Source organism: Oryctolagus cuniculus, chromosome X, assembly GCF_051225735.1.
Source record: "Oryctolagus cuniculus isolate XC-2025 breed Fujian yellow rabbit chromosome X, ASM5122573v1, whole genome shotgun sequence".
Taxonomy (NCBI): Eukaryota; Metazoa; Chordata; class Mammalia; order Lagomorpha; family Leporidae; genus Oryctolagus; species Oryctolagus cuniculus.
Window position 1 is genome coordinate 77,714,533 of NC_142888.1, and position 14,505 is coordinate 77,729,037.

The 14,505-nt window shown below is 45.2% G+C and overlaps 1 protein-coding gene across 2 annotated transcripts in view; it reads right to left on the reverse strand.

Moving 5' to 3' along the window:
- Positions 1-2,705, reverse strand: part of LUZP4 (leucine zipper protein 4) — a 32,200-nt gene extending 29,495 nt beyond the window's left edge. For both annotated transcript variants that reach the window (XM_008272906.5, XM_089323848.1), the window contains exon 1: positions 2,593-2,705. In XM_008272906.5, the coding sequence (XP_008271128.1) occupies positions 2,593-2,680 (88 nt within the window). In that variant the 5' untranslated portion in view covers positions 2,681-2,705. The remainder of the gene's footprint in view (positions 1-2,592) is intronic.
- Between the last annotated feature and the right edge of the window lie 11,800 nt (positions 2,706-14,505).

Genomic DNA, 14,505 nt, shown 5'->3' on the forward strand with positions numbered 1-14,505 from the left:
AAAAGAAAGACAAGACAGGGAGAGAGAGAGGAAAGGAAGGAGGAAATGAAGGGAAACAAAAGAAAAAGACAAGACAGATGAGACCCTGTACTTGCACAGTCCTGCCTTTAATTAGCTGAGTCTAACCGCTACCTCAGTGCAACTTGATTTATGCAGGTGGCAGGCAGGTGGCTGTAGTTTGTCCATTTCATTAAAAAAATTTTTATTACAGTATTAATTACCCTCAATGACCGTATTTTTGGTTGCCTCAAATTTTTATATCCAAGCCAAGTACCTTGCTTAAGTCACCCTAGTCCCAAGCCGTGGCCAGTGACCAAATATAACTTTTTAAAAAAAGTCATTTTAATGCCACAAAACACTTTGAAGTCATGATGAAGTTGGTGGTCAGAGAGCAAGTAGCAGTATGGAATCCATAGGGACTGTCTTATAAGAAAAAAACGTGTTGATACTTATCACAAAATAGACATTTAAAAAACCCACACACACAAAAAAGTCCACTCCAGGTGCTACTCATATACATTTGGCCTCAAACTAAAGGGGGCAGGTGGGTAACTTCCACAACCTCATAATGGACATCTAAGGAAACAGCTAAAATGATTAGTAGTAAAATATGAGAAATAGATCAAGATGTTCGCTCATCATATCAATTTAACATTTTATTGGAAATTTTATCCAGAGCAATTAGTCAAGAAAAAGAAATAAAAGACAACCAGATTTGAGAAAAGTAAATCTGTTCTCAGATATCATAATCTTCTATGTGAAATTAAGGATATACAGACACACAATTATAATTGATTAATTCAGCCAAGTAGTAGCAAAGATACACAAAAATAAATATTTCTATACACTAGCGATGAATCATCCAAAAATTAAGAAAGCATACACCAAATAATTCATATTTCCATATACTACCAATAAAGCAAAGATTAAGAAAGCTCATACATTAAAACATCTATCTACATCAGCGATGATTTATCCAGTAACTAAATTAAGAAAGCAATCCACCAAGACCAATGAAGCGAAAAAAGGTCATTTAACAAATGGTGTTGGGACTATATACCCACATGCAAAAGATTGAAACTGGATGTTGTATCACCACCTACGCAAAAATTAACTCAAAGTAAACCAAAGATGAAAACATAAGAGCTAAAACTTGAAAACTTAGAAGGAAACAACATAGGGGTAAATCTTCATGGTTCCTTAACAGCTACGCCACAAGCCCCCTCCCCCCTTTAAAAAAATTTTATTTATTGGAAAAGCAGAGTTAGAGAGGGCAACACAGAGAGTCCGCGATCTTCCAGCTCCGGAGTCACTCCTGAAATGGCCGCCATTCGGAGCCAGTAAAGTACAATTCCATTCGTGTCCCCCATGTGGGGGAGCAAGCACCAGGGCCAACTTCTGCTGCCTTCGCAGGCGCGTTTGCAGAGTTGGATCAGAAGCGGAGCAGCAGGGAGTTGGGGGTGGGGGAAGGGCGGCCGGAAGTTTAAGCCGCTAAAACACAACGCCACCCCACCCCCGCCCATCGCCCATCGCCCACCTTCGAGGCTACCCTAAGTCTGCTCTTCCTAAGGTCTGCCCGCCCAGCTGTTTCTCCGCCCCTATACCTCTCCCCTAAGGCATGCCCTACCCCCTTCTTCTCTGTCTCACGCTGCCCTTCACTGCCCGCGCCCGTTGCCCCTTTCTCGCCCCCTTCGCTGCTCCCCTCCCTATAGCTCGACCCCTCCTGCTCTTCTGCTCCTCTGGCCGTGGTCAACATTTCCACCTTCAGGGCTCTGCCACCCCCCTCCCCCTGGGCACCATTTCTAAAGTCAGCCTTTTGGTGCGCTTAGCACCGTTCACCACCCCACACCCACATTTCCAGAGGGTAGCGGGCCCCGAAATCTGTGCAAGCGAAACCCGCTTTTTCTGTGCACGCTGCTGGTCGTAAGGAATACGGTCTTCCTGGGTGTGTGTGTGTATGTGTGCTCCCTGCCTCTGCAAGGTAAGCCCCACCGAGCGAGCGGCAAACCAACTAACGGCTCCTTTGCCCCGTGGTCCTATACACGACCACCCTGCCATTCCTAGCAAACTGGCCCACGGCTTGCTCCTCCTTATCCTGCCCGGGCACTCGGTCTGCAACGCGGTGGCCCTGCGAAGAGCGCGCGCGTCACCAAACGGGCGCAGCCTTCCGCCAGCTGCGCGGAGCACGTGGCCCGCGCGTTTGAAAGGGGTACTCACTTCCGCGCCCTTTTCTCTGGCTAGGCGAGGAGCCTTTCCTGAACTGAAAAGAGGCCTTTTGGCCTCCTGTACCTGCCCTTTTCGGCAACTATCCTTCCTCTCCGCGCGGTTTCTATCAGCTCGGGACAGTTTTCCCACCTGAGTTTTAAGAGAGCTGGGGGGTGCGGCATCACGGGAGCAGAGGACAGGAGCAGGAGCCGGAGCCAAGGGTTCGTGCGTCCCGGATGGATGGAGTAGACTCATGGATACAGAGGGGAAGCCTCTGGTCCCGGGCAAGTTCTCGGAGCGCCACTTCTAGCCGATCCTGTGCTGAGCTCTGCTGTCCAAGGGCAGCCAACCTAAACTAGCAGGGGCCGGGATGCGGGAGCTACTTACCTAGAGACATGTCTAGAAGTGTCAGCCTTTTCTCGTTAGGATTTGCCTGCACCTTTCCAGAACGTGCTAGGGTCGAAAGCGACGCCATCTCCTCCGCTCGAGTGCAACCTGCTGCGAGCGGCAGCTGGAGTGGCGCCCCCTCACCTCCGGCAGAGCCTTTTAACTAGGTGGTTCCCCAATCAGAGGCTTTGTTTTTCCCTGTTGCTAAGTCCCAGAGGTGTCCTATCAGGAACTTGGTTCATGGTAGCCAGGAAGAAAAAAAATGGACCCGTTTTTCTAGGTGTCTTCTGACCTTTGACCCTCGATTTTTGTACTTTTTTAAAGTACCCATTTTTCTTTACTTTTCCCACTCGTGGAAAATAAAACTTTATGTTCTTGACTTAGCTGGTTTCAGCTTCCTTCTGGAAGAGATCCCACGAATACAGTACCGAGGGCTGACCCACCCGTTTGCGGTGCAACATGGTTTTGGATGACTTACTTAAAGGCGAGTCAGTGGCATTTTTTAAAAAAGATTTTATTTATTTTAGAGGTAGACTAACAGACAGTGAGAAGGAGAGACAGAGAGAGAGGTCTTCCATCCGTTGGTTCACTTCCCAAGAGGCCGAAACGGCTAGAGCTGCCCCGATCTGAAGCCAGGAGCCAGGAGCTTCTTCCAGGTCTCCCACGCAGGTGCAGGGTCCAAGGACTTGGGCCATCTTCTACTGCTTTCCCAGCCCATAGCAGAGAGCTAGATCAGCAGAGGAGCAGCCGGGATTAGAACTGGCGCTCATTTGGGGTGCCAGCGCCGCAGATGGAGGATTAATTTACTGTGCCACAACGCCAGCTGGAGTGGCATTTCTTATGTCATTGGTCCTGTTATCATGTAAGCACTAAGCAATAAATACTATTTTAAAATGTACAGGAGGCCAGATCTGTGGCACAGCGGGTTAAAGCCGCCACCTGCAGTGCCGGCATCCCATATGGTCGCCGGTTCTAATCCCAGCTGCTCCTCTTCTGATCCAGCTCTCTGCTATGGCCTGGGATAGCAGTGGAAGATGGCCCAAGTCCTTGGGCCCCTGCACCTGCGTAGAAGAAGCAGAAGAAGCTCCTGGCTTCCGATTGGCACAGCTCCAGCCGTTGCGGCCATCTGGGGAGTGAACCATCGGATGGAAGACCTCTCTCTCTGTCTCTATCTCTCTCCGTAACTCTTTCAAATAAATAAAACAAATCTTAAAAAAAAATGTTGCAGGTTTGGTGTTTTAAGCCTAGCAATTAAGATGCCCACATCCCACATCCCAGTGCCTATGTTTGACTCCCACACCAGCTTGTGACTCCAAATCCTTGCTAATATAGATCTTGGAAGGCAGCCAGTAATGGCTGGCATAACTGGGTTCATGCCACCCGTGTAGAAGACCCAGATTGAGTTAACAGCTTGCAGCTTTGGCCTGGCTGCCGTTTGAGGAGTGAACCAGTTGGATAGGATGTATCTTTCTCTCTGACTCTCAAATAAATTAAATTTAAACACACCATTTTTTTAAAAAATAAAAAATTAAATGTCAGAGAAAGCACGTTTCACACTTTGTTTTGAGGAAGTAAAAAACAGCAAATTTGAAAGCTGAAAATATTTCCAAGTATTATAGAAATCACGGCATTAATGTCTGAAGAGCTTTTTAAAATTTTTTTAAAGATAGATTTTGTTTATTTGAAAAGCAGAGTTACGGAGAGAGAGATGGGGAAGAGGCAGAGAGAGATCTTTATTTGCTGGTTCGCTCCCCAAATGGGTCTGATGGCCAGAGGAAGGACTGAAGCCAGGTGCCTCCTCCCAGTCTCCCACGTGGGTGCAGGGGCCCAAGTCCTCGGGTCATCTTCCACTGCTTTCCCAGGCCACAGCAGAGAGCTGGATCAAAGTGGAGCAGCCAGGACGTGAACCAGCACCCATATGGGATGCTGGCATCACAGGCAGCAGCTTTACCTTCTATGCCACAATGCCAGCCCTGAGATTTTTTAATTTTTTTTTTAAAAAAACAGTCATTTAAAAAAATTCTATCCATGTTTAAAAGGTTATTGAAAGGCAGAGTGACAGATCTTCTAACCACTGGTTCAATCTTCAAATCGCCACAATGGCTGGGAAGGGTCAGGCTGAACCGAAGAGTCCAAAACTCCATCTGGGTCTCCTGAGGGGTGACAGGGACCCAAGCATTTTGGTAAACTTCTGCTGTTCTCCCAGGCACGTTAGTGGGGAGCTAGATTGGAAGCTGAGAAGTTAGGATTCAAACTGGTAATATGATATGGGATTCCTGCATTGTAGGTGGCAGCTAAACTCAAATGTGGCACAATGCCAGCTCCATATATATATATATATTTTTTTTTTTTTTTTGACAGGCAGAGTGGACAGTGAGAGAGAGACAGAGAGAAAGATCTTCCTTTGCCGTTGGTTCACCCTCCAATGGCCGGCGCGGCCGGCGCGCTGCGGCCGGCGCACCGCTCTGATCCGATGGCAGGAGCCAGGAGCCACGTGCTTTTCTTGGTCTCCCATGGGGTGCAGGGCCCAAGCACCTGGGCCATCCTCCACTGCACTCCCTGGCCACAGCAGAGAGCTGGCCTGGAAGAGGGGCAACCGGGACAGAATCCGGCGCCCCGACCGGGACTAGAACCCGGTGTGCCGGCGCCGCAAGGCGGAGGATTAGCCTAGTGAGCCGCGGCGCTGGCCGCCAGCTCCATATTTATTTACTTGCATGCATTTGAGAGGCAAAGCCTCACATACACAGAGAGAGAGAGATCTTCCAGCTGGTATCACCTATAGGTGGCAGGGGCCCAAGTGCTTGGGCCTTCATGTTCTTCTGCTACCTTCCCCTGAACATTAGCAGGGATCTGCCCCAGAAGCAAGGTTGGGGGAAGGGGTAATACAATCATAGCTTCAGTATGTGATACTGGAGTTGCAAGCTGAGGCTTAACACTCTGTGCCACAAGGCTAGCCCCCTCAGCCATTCATATTAATTAATTCTCCTTAATACATTTTAAATTTAAGCTTTAACAGGATTTGGACAGTAATGGATATTGCTGGCATTTGGGGGCTGAGCAATCAGATAGGAGATCTCCTCTGGTTCTACTGTCCTCTGCTGTTCAAACTTAAAAAGTTATAGTGCTTTAAAATATTATGAAATATATGAAATTTGTATAACTTAAATTTAAAAATATTTTTAGATCATTACATTTGATTGCTTTATTTCATTTGTTTTTAAACCTTATTTATTTATTGGAAATTTGGATATATATGTATTTATTTATTGAAAATGTATATATGTTTAGAGAGAGACATAAACACAAAACACAGAGAAAGAAAGATGTTCCCTGTGCTGGTTCACTCTCCAAATGGATATCTGGGCTGGGTTAGGCCCAAGCCAGGAGCCTAGAATTCCATCTGATTCTGCCACGTTTATGGCAGGGACCCAAGCACTGAATCCATCAACTGATGCATTCCCAGGTGTGTTAATGAGCAGCTGGATCAGAAGTAGAACAGCTTATACAAGAAACTGTGCTGAGGGACTGGCTCTGTGGCGAAGTAGGTTAATTCTTCGCCTGCGGCGCTGGCATCCCATAGGAGCGCTTGTTCTGGTCCCGGCTGCTCCTCTTCCAATCCAGCTTTCTGCTGTGGCCTGGGAAAGCAGTAGAAAAAGGCCCAAGTGCTTGGGCCCCTGCGCCCACATGGGAGACTGGGAAGAAGCTCCTGGCTCCTGGCTTCGGATCGGCGCAGCTCTGGCCGTTGTGGCCAACTGGGTAGTGAACCAACGGACAGAAGACCTTTCGCTCTGTCTCCCTCTCACTGTCTGTAACTCTATCTCTCAAATAAATAAATTAATTAATTGAAAAAAAAAAGCAAGAAACTGTGCTGAGATATGATATTGGCATTGTAGATGATGACTTATCCTGGTTTGCCACAACGCTGGCCCACAACATTAGTTTATAAAAATATAAAACTGTGTGGGAGACCAGGAAAAGCACCTGGCTCCTGGCTCCTGCCATCGGATCAGAGCGGTGCGCCAGCCGCAACGCGCCGGCCGCGGCGGCCATTGGAGGGTGAACCAACGGCAAAGGAAGACCTTTCTCTCTGTCTCTCTCTCTCACTGTCCACTCTGCCTGTCAAAAAAAAAAATATATATATATATATATATAAAACTGTGGCTTGGCATTTGGTGCAGAGGGTCAGATATTTCCTGTGAGGTCGACATCCTACACTGGAGTGCCTGAGATGGAGTCAAGGCTCTCGCCCTATGCCAGCTACCTGCTTATACACACTGTGGGAGGCAGCAGGTGGTGGCAAGTGCAGTTATGTCCCTGCCACCCACATGATAGACCTGGGTTAAACTCCTGGTGCCCAGCTCCAGCTTTGCCCAGCAGTAGTGTCAGAAAAAATTTGGGCAGGAATCAGCAGGTGAAGATTTCTGTCTCCACCTCTCTACCTTTACTTTATTGTTGTTTAACATGTATATTATTTAGTTGAAAGGCAGTTTGACAAAGAAAGGGAGAGACAGAAAAGGGGATCTTCTATTTGCTGAATTACAATGAAAACGGGCGCAAAGGATGCATCTGGGCAAGGCCAAAGCCAACAAACATAAAGTTCATACTGAGAGTCCCTGTGAGTGGCAGGGGGCAAAGTTATTGGGCAAGCAAGTTATTTGTCCCCTGCCATCCACAGGGGATCTCATCTTCCAACTGCCTTTCCAGGCACATTATCAAGGATCTATGTTGGAAGAAAGCAGCCAGGAATCCAAACCTGGCACCATATGTGATGCTGGAGTTGTACTCTCAGAATTTCAAATTAATAAATTAATTCGACTTAATATATGTTTTAAAGTTAAGCTGTAACAGGATAGGGACTGCAGTCAGTACTGCGAGACTTTGGGTACTGAACAAGCAGATAGGATGTCTCATTTGTTCCTTTCTCATCTGTCTGCTGCATTTCAAATAAACGAAGTCACGAAGGTTTTTTTTTAAACATTACATTTGATTGTTTTATTTTATATTATTTTCACATAATTTAATTTCATTATTTTAATTTTATTTCATTTCATTCATTTTATTTTTAATTTTCATGTTTTTAAGCCTTCTGTATTTACTTACATAATAGAAGGTGGAGCTATACATATATAGAAAAAGGGGGACACAAGAGAGAAATTCCATTAGCTGCTTCACTCGCTAAATGGCTCTTGTGGCTGCACCAGGCCAAAGCCAGGGTCCTGAAACTCCATCCGGGTCTCCCATGTGGGTGGCAGGTATCCAAGGACTGGATCCATCCTTGCTGCCTTCCCAGGCACATTGGCAGAGAGCTGGGTCAGAAGTAGAGCAGCCAGAACAATAATCTCTGCTCATACGGGATGCCAGGGTTGTAGTAGGGGCTTATGCCCCTGTGCCACAGTGCTGGCCCCTAATATTAGGAGTTAAAAAGTAGAACACTGCAGGCTGGGTATTTGGTGCAACAGGTGATATACTTCCTATGAGGCTTACATCCCTCATTGTTTTCTTTTCTTTTTTTTTTTTTAAAGATTTTCCCTTTAATTCTTGTACTTCATTTTTTTTCATGTTATTTTATTTCATTTCATTTTATTTATTTGTATTCATTTCATTTCTTTCCATTTTAGTCATTTTTTATTTTCCTATTTTTAACACTTCTGTATTTGTTTACTTATTAGGCTGAATTTTATATATATATATATAGAGAGAGAGAGAGAGAGAAAGAGAGACAAATGTTCCATCTGCTGGTTCACTCTAAAATGGCTCTCTGTGCTGGGCCACACCATAGCCCCAGGACTTGAAATTCTGTAATTAGTTAAAATTACTTAAAATATGTCTTTTTAAAAAAAGATTTATTTATTCATTTGAAAGGCAGAGTTACAGAGAGGCAGATGCAGAGAGAGGTCTTCTATCCGCTGGTTCACTCCCCAGTTGGCCGCAACGGCCGAAACTGGGCCAATCCGAAGCCAGGAGCCAGGAGCTTCTTCCAGGTCTCCCACATATGTGCAGGGGCCCAAAGACTTGGGCCATCTTCTACTGCTTTCCCAGGCCATAGCAGAGAGCTGGATCGGAAGTGGAGCAGCTGGGACTCGAACCAGCGCCCATATGGGATGCCGGCACTGCAGGTGGCGGCTTCCCCGGTACACCACAGTGATGACCTCCTTAAATATGTCTTAATGTTAATCTTTAACAGGATAGGGATAGCAATCGATACTGCCTGATATTGGGTACTGAACAAGCAGATAGGAGGTCTCTTCTGTTCCTTTCTCTTCATCTATCTGGTGCCATTCAAATAAGCAAAGTTAAAGTCTTTAAAATTTTTTTAAACCATTCCATTTGATTATTTTAATTTTCTCCCGTATATTTATGTCATTTTACTATTATATTTACTATGTTTATTTATTTTCTCTCTTTTATTTTTTTTTATTTTCCTGTTTTAATCATCCTGTATTTATTAATTTATTGAAAAGGTAGAATTATATATAGATAGTGAAAAACAGACATAGACCAATGTTCCATTTTAGTTCACTCCCAAATGGCTCTCAGGGCTGGGACAGCTGAAGCCGGAGTTGTGAAATCAGATGCAGCAGGTGCAGTTGTGTCCTTGTCACCCTGGTGATACACCTGGGTTAAGCTCCTTGCACCTGGCTTTAGCCTGGCCTAGTACTTGCTGCCTGAGTAATTTTGGCCTGGAATCATCAGGTGAGAGACTTCTGTCTGAGTGTCTATTTATCTCCCTGCCTTTCCTTTATTGTTAAACATTTAGTTTATGCTGTTGAAAGAGACAGAGAAAAGGAGGTGTTTCATCTGCTGGGTCACTCCCCAAATGGCCGAGAAATCTGGTACTGGGCAAGGATGAAGCCAGAAGCCCAGAAGTTCATCCTGGTCTCCCCTGTGTGTGGCAGGGGCCCAGTGTTTTGGCCATCATCTCTGTTGTATTCCCAGGGACATTAGCAGGGATTTCCATTTTAAGCAAAGTGGTTAGCTATCCAAGCCTGGCTTTCATATTTGATGCTCAAGTTGCAAGTTGAAGCTTAACACCCTGTACCACATAGCCAGGCTCCTCTCAGCCTTTCCAATTAATTAATTAGTTAATTTTACCTAATATATACTTTAAAGTTAAGCTGTAACCTCATAGGGACTTCAGTTGATACTGCCGGATTTTGGGTACTCAACCACAAATAGGAGGTCTCCTCTGTTCCTCTCTTGCCTGTAGCCTGTCACATGAAAAATGCTTAAGTCTTTTAATATGTTTTAATACCATAACAGTTGATTGTTTTATTTTAATCATGTGTATTTGTCATTTTATTATTTTTATTCTTTCTCTTTTTTAGTTTATTTTTTATTTTCATTTTTTAGGCCTTCTATATTTATTGGAAAGGGTGAGTTGGAGAGAGAGAGAGACAAGGAGATGTAGAGACAGATGTTCCATCTGCTGGTTCACTCACCAGATGACTCTGGGAGCAGTGCCAGGCCGAAGTCAGGTGCCTGAAACTGCATCTGGTTCACATGAAGCTGGCAGGTGCCCAAGTACTGGATCAATCACCTGCTGCTTTCCCAGGCATTTTAGCAGGAAGCTGGATCAGAAGTAGAGGAGCCAGGACTGCAACCTGGGCTCGTATGGGATGCCTGGGTTGCAGGTAGGGGCTTATGCTGCCATGCCACCATGCTGGCACCTAACATTAGGTCTTAAAAGTGGAACTCTGTGGACTGGGTATTTGATTCAATAAGTCATATATTTCCTGTGAGGTCCACATCCATGCTCTCATCCCTTTCCAGGTTCCTGCTCATACACATTGTGGGATGGAGCAGAGGATGGCAAGTGCACTTATGTCACTGCCACCCACACTGGGGTCTTGGGTAAAGCTGCTGGCACCTGGCTTCAGCCTGGCCACATAGTAGCCATCTGAGTAATTTTGGGTGGAAATCAGCAGGTGGTAGACCCCTTTCTTTCTGTCTCTCTGCCTTTTATTTATTGTTGTCAAACATTTATTTTATTTAGTTGAGAGTCATAGTGACAGAAAGGAAGAAACAGAGAAGATCTTCCAACTGCTGGATCACTCCCCAAATGGCTGGGAATTCTGGTGCTGGGCTAGGCCAAAGCCAGGAGTCTGAAATTCCATCCCAGTGTTCCCTGGGGGTGGCAGGGTCCCCAGTGCTTGAGCCATCATCTTCTGATGCCTTTCCAGGCACATTAGGAGGGATTTGTATGGGAAGTAGAACTGCCAGTAATCCAAGCCTAGCTGCTATATGTGATGTGTGATTTGCAAGCTGACCACTTAACACCGGTGCCCCTGTCAGCCTTTCAAGTCAATTAATTACTTAAATTCACTTAATTTATGTTTTAAAGTGAAGCTTTAACAGGATATGGACTGCAGTTGATACTGCTGCAGTTTGGGGACTGAACAAGCAGATAGGAAATCTTCTCTGTTATTTTCTCTTCCATTTGTCGACTTCAAATAGTCTTTGTCTTTGAGCTTTTTTTTTGGGGGGGGGGCAGGCAGAGTGGACAGTGACAGAGAGAGACAGAAAGGTCTTCCTTTTTCCGTTGGTTCACCCCCCAATGGCTGCTGTGGCCGGCGCACGGCGCTGATCCAAAGCCAGGTGCTTCCTCCTGGTCTCCCATGCAGGTGCAGGGCCCAAGCACTTTGGCCATCCTCCACTGCCTTCCCGGGCCACAGCAGAGAGCTGGACTGGAAGGGGAGCAACCGGGACAGAATCCGGCGCCCCAACCGGGACTAGAATCCGGGGTGCCAGCGCCGCAGGTGGAGGATTAGCTTTTTAAAAAATCATTGCACTAAGGGCCGGCGCTGTGGCACAGCGGGTTAAAGCTCTGGCCTGAAACGCTGGCATCCCATATGGGTGCCAGCTCTAGTCCCGGCTGCTCCTCTTCCGATCCAGCTCTCTGCTATGGCCTGAGATAGCAGTAGAAGATGGCCCAAGTCCTTGGGCCCCTGCACGTACGTGGGAGACCTGGAAGAAGCTCCTGGCTCCTGGCTTCGGATCGGGGCAGCTCTGGCCATTGCAGCCATCTGGGGGGTGAAGCAGTGAATGGATGACCTCTCTCTCTGTCTCTACTTCTCTATGTAACTCTGTTTTTCAAATAAATAAAATAAATCTTTAATAATAAAAAAAATCATTGCACTTGAGGCCAGCACTGGCATAGTAGGCAAAGCTTCCCAGTGCCGGCATCCCATTTGGGCGCTGGTTCAAGTTCTGGCTGCTCCTCTTTGGATCCAGCTCTCTGCTTATGGCCTTGTAAAGCAGTGGAAAGTGGCCCAAGTGCTTGGGCCCCTGTACCCACATGGAAGACCTGGAAGAAGCTCCTGAGTCCTGGCTTTCGATCGCCCCAGCTCCAGACATTATAGCCATTTTGGGAGTGAACCAGCCTATGGGAGACCTTTCTCTCTGTCTCTCCCTCTCTCTGTAACTCTGCCTTTCAAATAAATAAAATCTTTTTTTTATAAAAGATGTATTTACTTACCTTAAAGTTAGAATTACACAGAGAGAGAAGGAGAGGCAGAGAGAGAGAGAGAGAGAGAGAGAGAGAGAGAGACAGGAGCCAGGAGCTTCTTCTGGGTCTCCCACATGGGTGAAGGGGCCCAAGCACTTGGGCCATCTTCTACAGCTTCTACATCTTCTACAGGCCATCACAGAGAGCTGGATCGGAAGTGGAACAGCTGGGACTTGAACAGGTGCCCTTATGGGATGCCGGCACTGCAGGTGGCAGCTTTACCTACTACACCACAGTGCCAGCCCAAAATAAAGAAAATCTTAAAAAATTGAATAAATTAAAAAAACACATTGAACTTGATTCCATTTTTTCATGTATTTTTACTCTTTTATTTATTTTACTCATTTATCTCATTTCTTTTTGTTTGATTCATTTAGTTTATTTTTATTTTCCTGTTTTTAAGCCTTCTGTATTTATTTATTTTTGGAAAGGCATAATTATATATATGTAGAGAAAGGGAAGCACAGAGAGACAAATGTTCCATGGTTTACTCCCCAAATGGATCTCAGGGCTGGGCCAGGCCATAGCCAGGTACCTGAAATTTGGATGCAGCAGGTGATGGTAGGTGCAATTGTGTCCCTGCCACCCACGTGGGAAACCTGTGTTAAGTTCCTGGCAGCTGCTTCAGCCTTGCCCAGTATCATCTTTCTAAGTAATCTTGGGCTTGAATCGATAGGCGGGAGACTTCTGTGTATCTGCCTGTCTCCCTCTGTGTCTCTGCCTTTCCTTCATTGTCATTAAACATTTAGTTTATTCAGTCGAAAAGTAGAGAGAGACAGAGAAAAGGAGATCTTTGATCTACCTTACTGGCTGCCCTTTTGGATTTTTCTTTACGGTTTTTCCATATCTCCCTGACTTCTTAACTATTGATTCTCAAACTATAGTGTTCATCAGAATTACCTGGGACACTTATGAACAAATTGGCTGTTGGACTCCACCCCAGAGTTTCTTCTTCAGTAGATATGGAAAAGGACACAAAAAATGCACATTTCGAACTAGTTTGCTGGTGATGCTGATGTTGTTGATCTGAGACCACACTTTGAGAATTTTGCTTTAAATTTTCACTAGAAAGTTTATTTACATTTATTATCTCAGTGCTCTCAACTAGGTTCATGTTTTTAATTTTTAAAAATTTAATTATTTGAAAGAGATCCCATTCATTGGTTCATTCCCCAAATGCTTACAACTGCTTTAGGCCAGGGGTCAAAACTAGCAGCTGGGAAATCAACTCAAGTGTCCCGTGTATGTAGCAGGGGCCTAGTCACTTGTACTATCACATCCACCTTCCAGGGGCTGCATCAGCTGGAAGCTAGGGTCAGTAGAACTCAGACACTCCAATATGGGGTGTAGGCATCCCAACTGGTATCTTAAGCACTAGGACAAAGTCGTAACCCAGTCTCATGGATTTTTTTTTGGTGTTTTTTTTTTAACTCTTATTTAATGAATATAAATTTCCAAAGTATGATTTATGGATTACAATGGCTTCCCCCCCATACCGTCCCTCCCACCCACAACCCTCCCCTTTCCCACTCCCTCTCCCCTTCCATTCACATCAAGATTCATTTTCAATTATCTTAATATACAGAAGATCAGCTTAGTATACATTAAGTAAGGATTTCAACAGTTTGCTCCCACACAGAAACATAAAGTGAAAAATAATAGATGATTTTTTTAAATGATGATGAAATCAGATCAGACCTATTGTCATGTTTAATCCCAGTGAGAGTCAAGGTGGGAGTTGATAATTTCTTTTTTTTTTTTTTACAGAGGATCAGTTTAGTATGCATTAAGTAAAGATTTCAACAGTTTGCACCCCCATAGAAACACAAAGTGAAATATATTGTTTGAGTACTCGTTATAGCATTAAATCTCAATGCACAGCACATTAAGGACAGAGATCCTACATGAGGAGTAAGTGCACAGTGACTCCTGTTGTTGACTTTACCAATTGACACTCCTGTCTATGGCACCAGTAATCTCCCTACTCTCCAGTCATGAGTTTCCAAGGCTATGGAAGCCCTCTGAGTTCTCCGATTCTTATCTTGTTTAGACAAGGTCATAGTCAAAGTGGAGGTTCTCTCCTCCCTTCAGAGAAAGGTACCTCCTTCTTTGAAGACCTGTTCTTTCCACTGGGATCTCACTCGCAGAGATCTTTTGCCAGAGTGTCTTGGCTTTCCATGCCTGAAATACTCTCATGGGCTTTTCAGCCAGATCCGAATGCCTTTAGGGCTGATTCTGAGGCCAGAGTGCTATTTAGGACATCTGCCATTCTAAGTCTCATGGTTTTCAAAAGCAGCTATACACTGATGTCTCCCAAATTTGAATCTCTAGCTAAGATCTCCAATGAAAATTTGAATGACCCACTATTTAGTAAGCATCTCTACATAAATACTCAAGATTATCTTAAA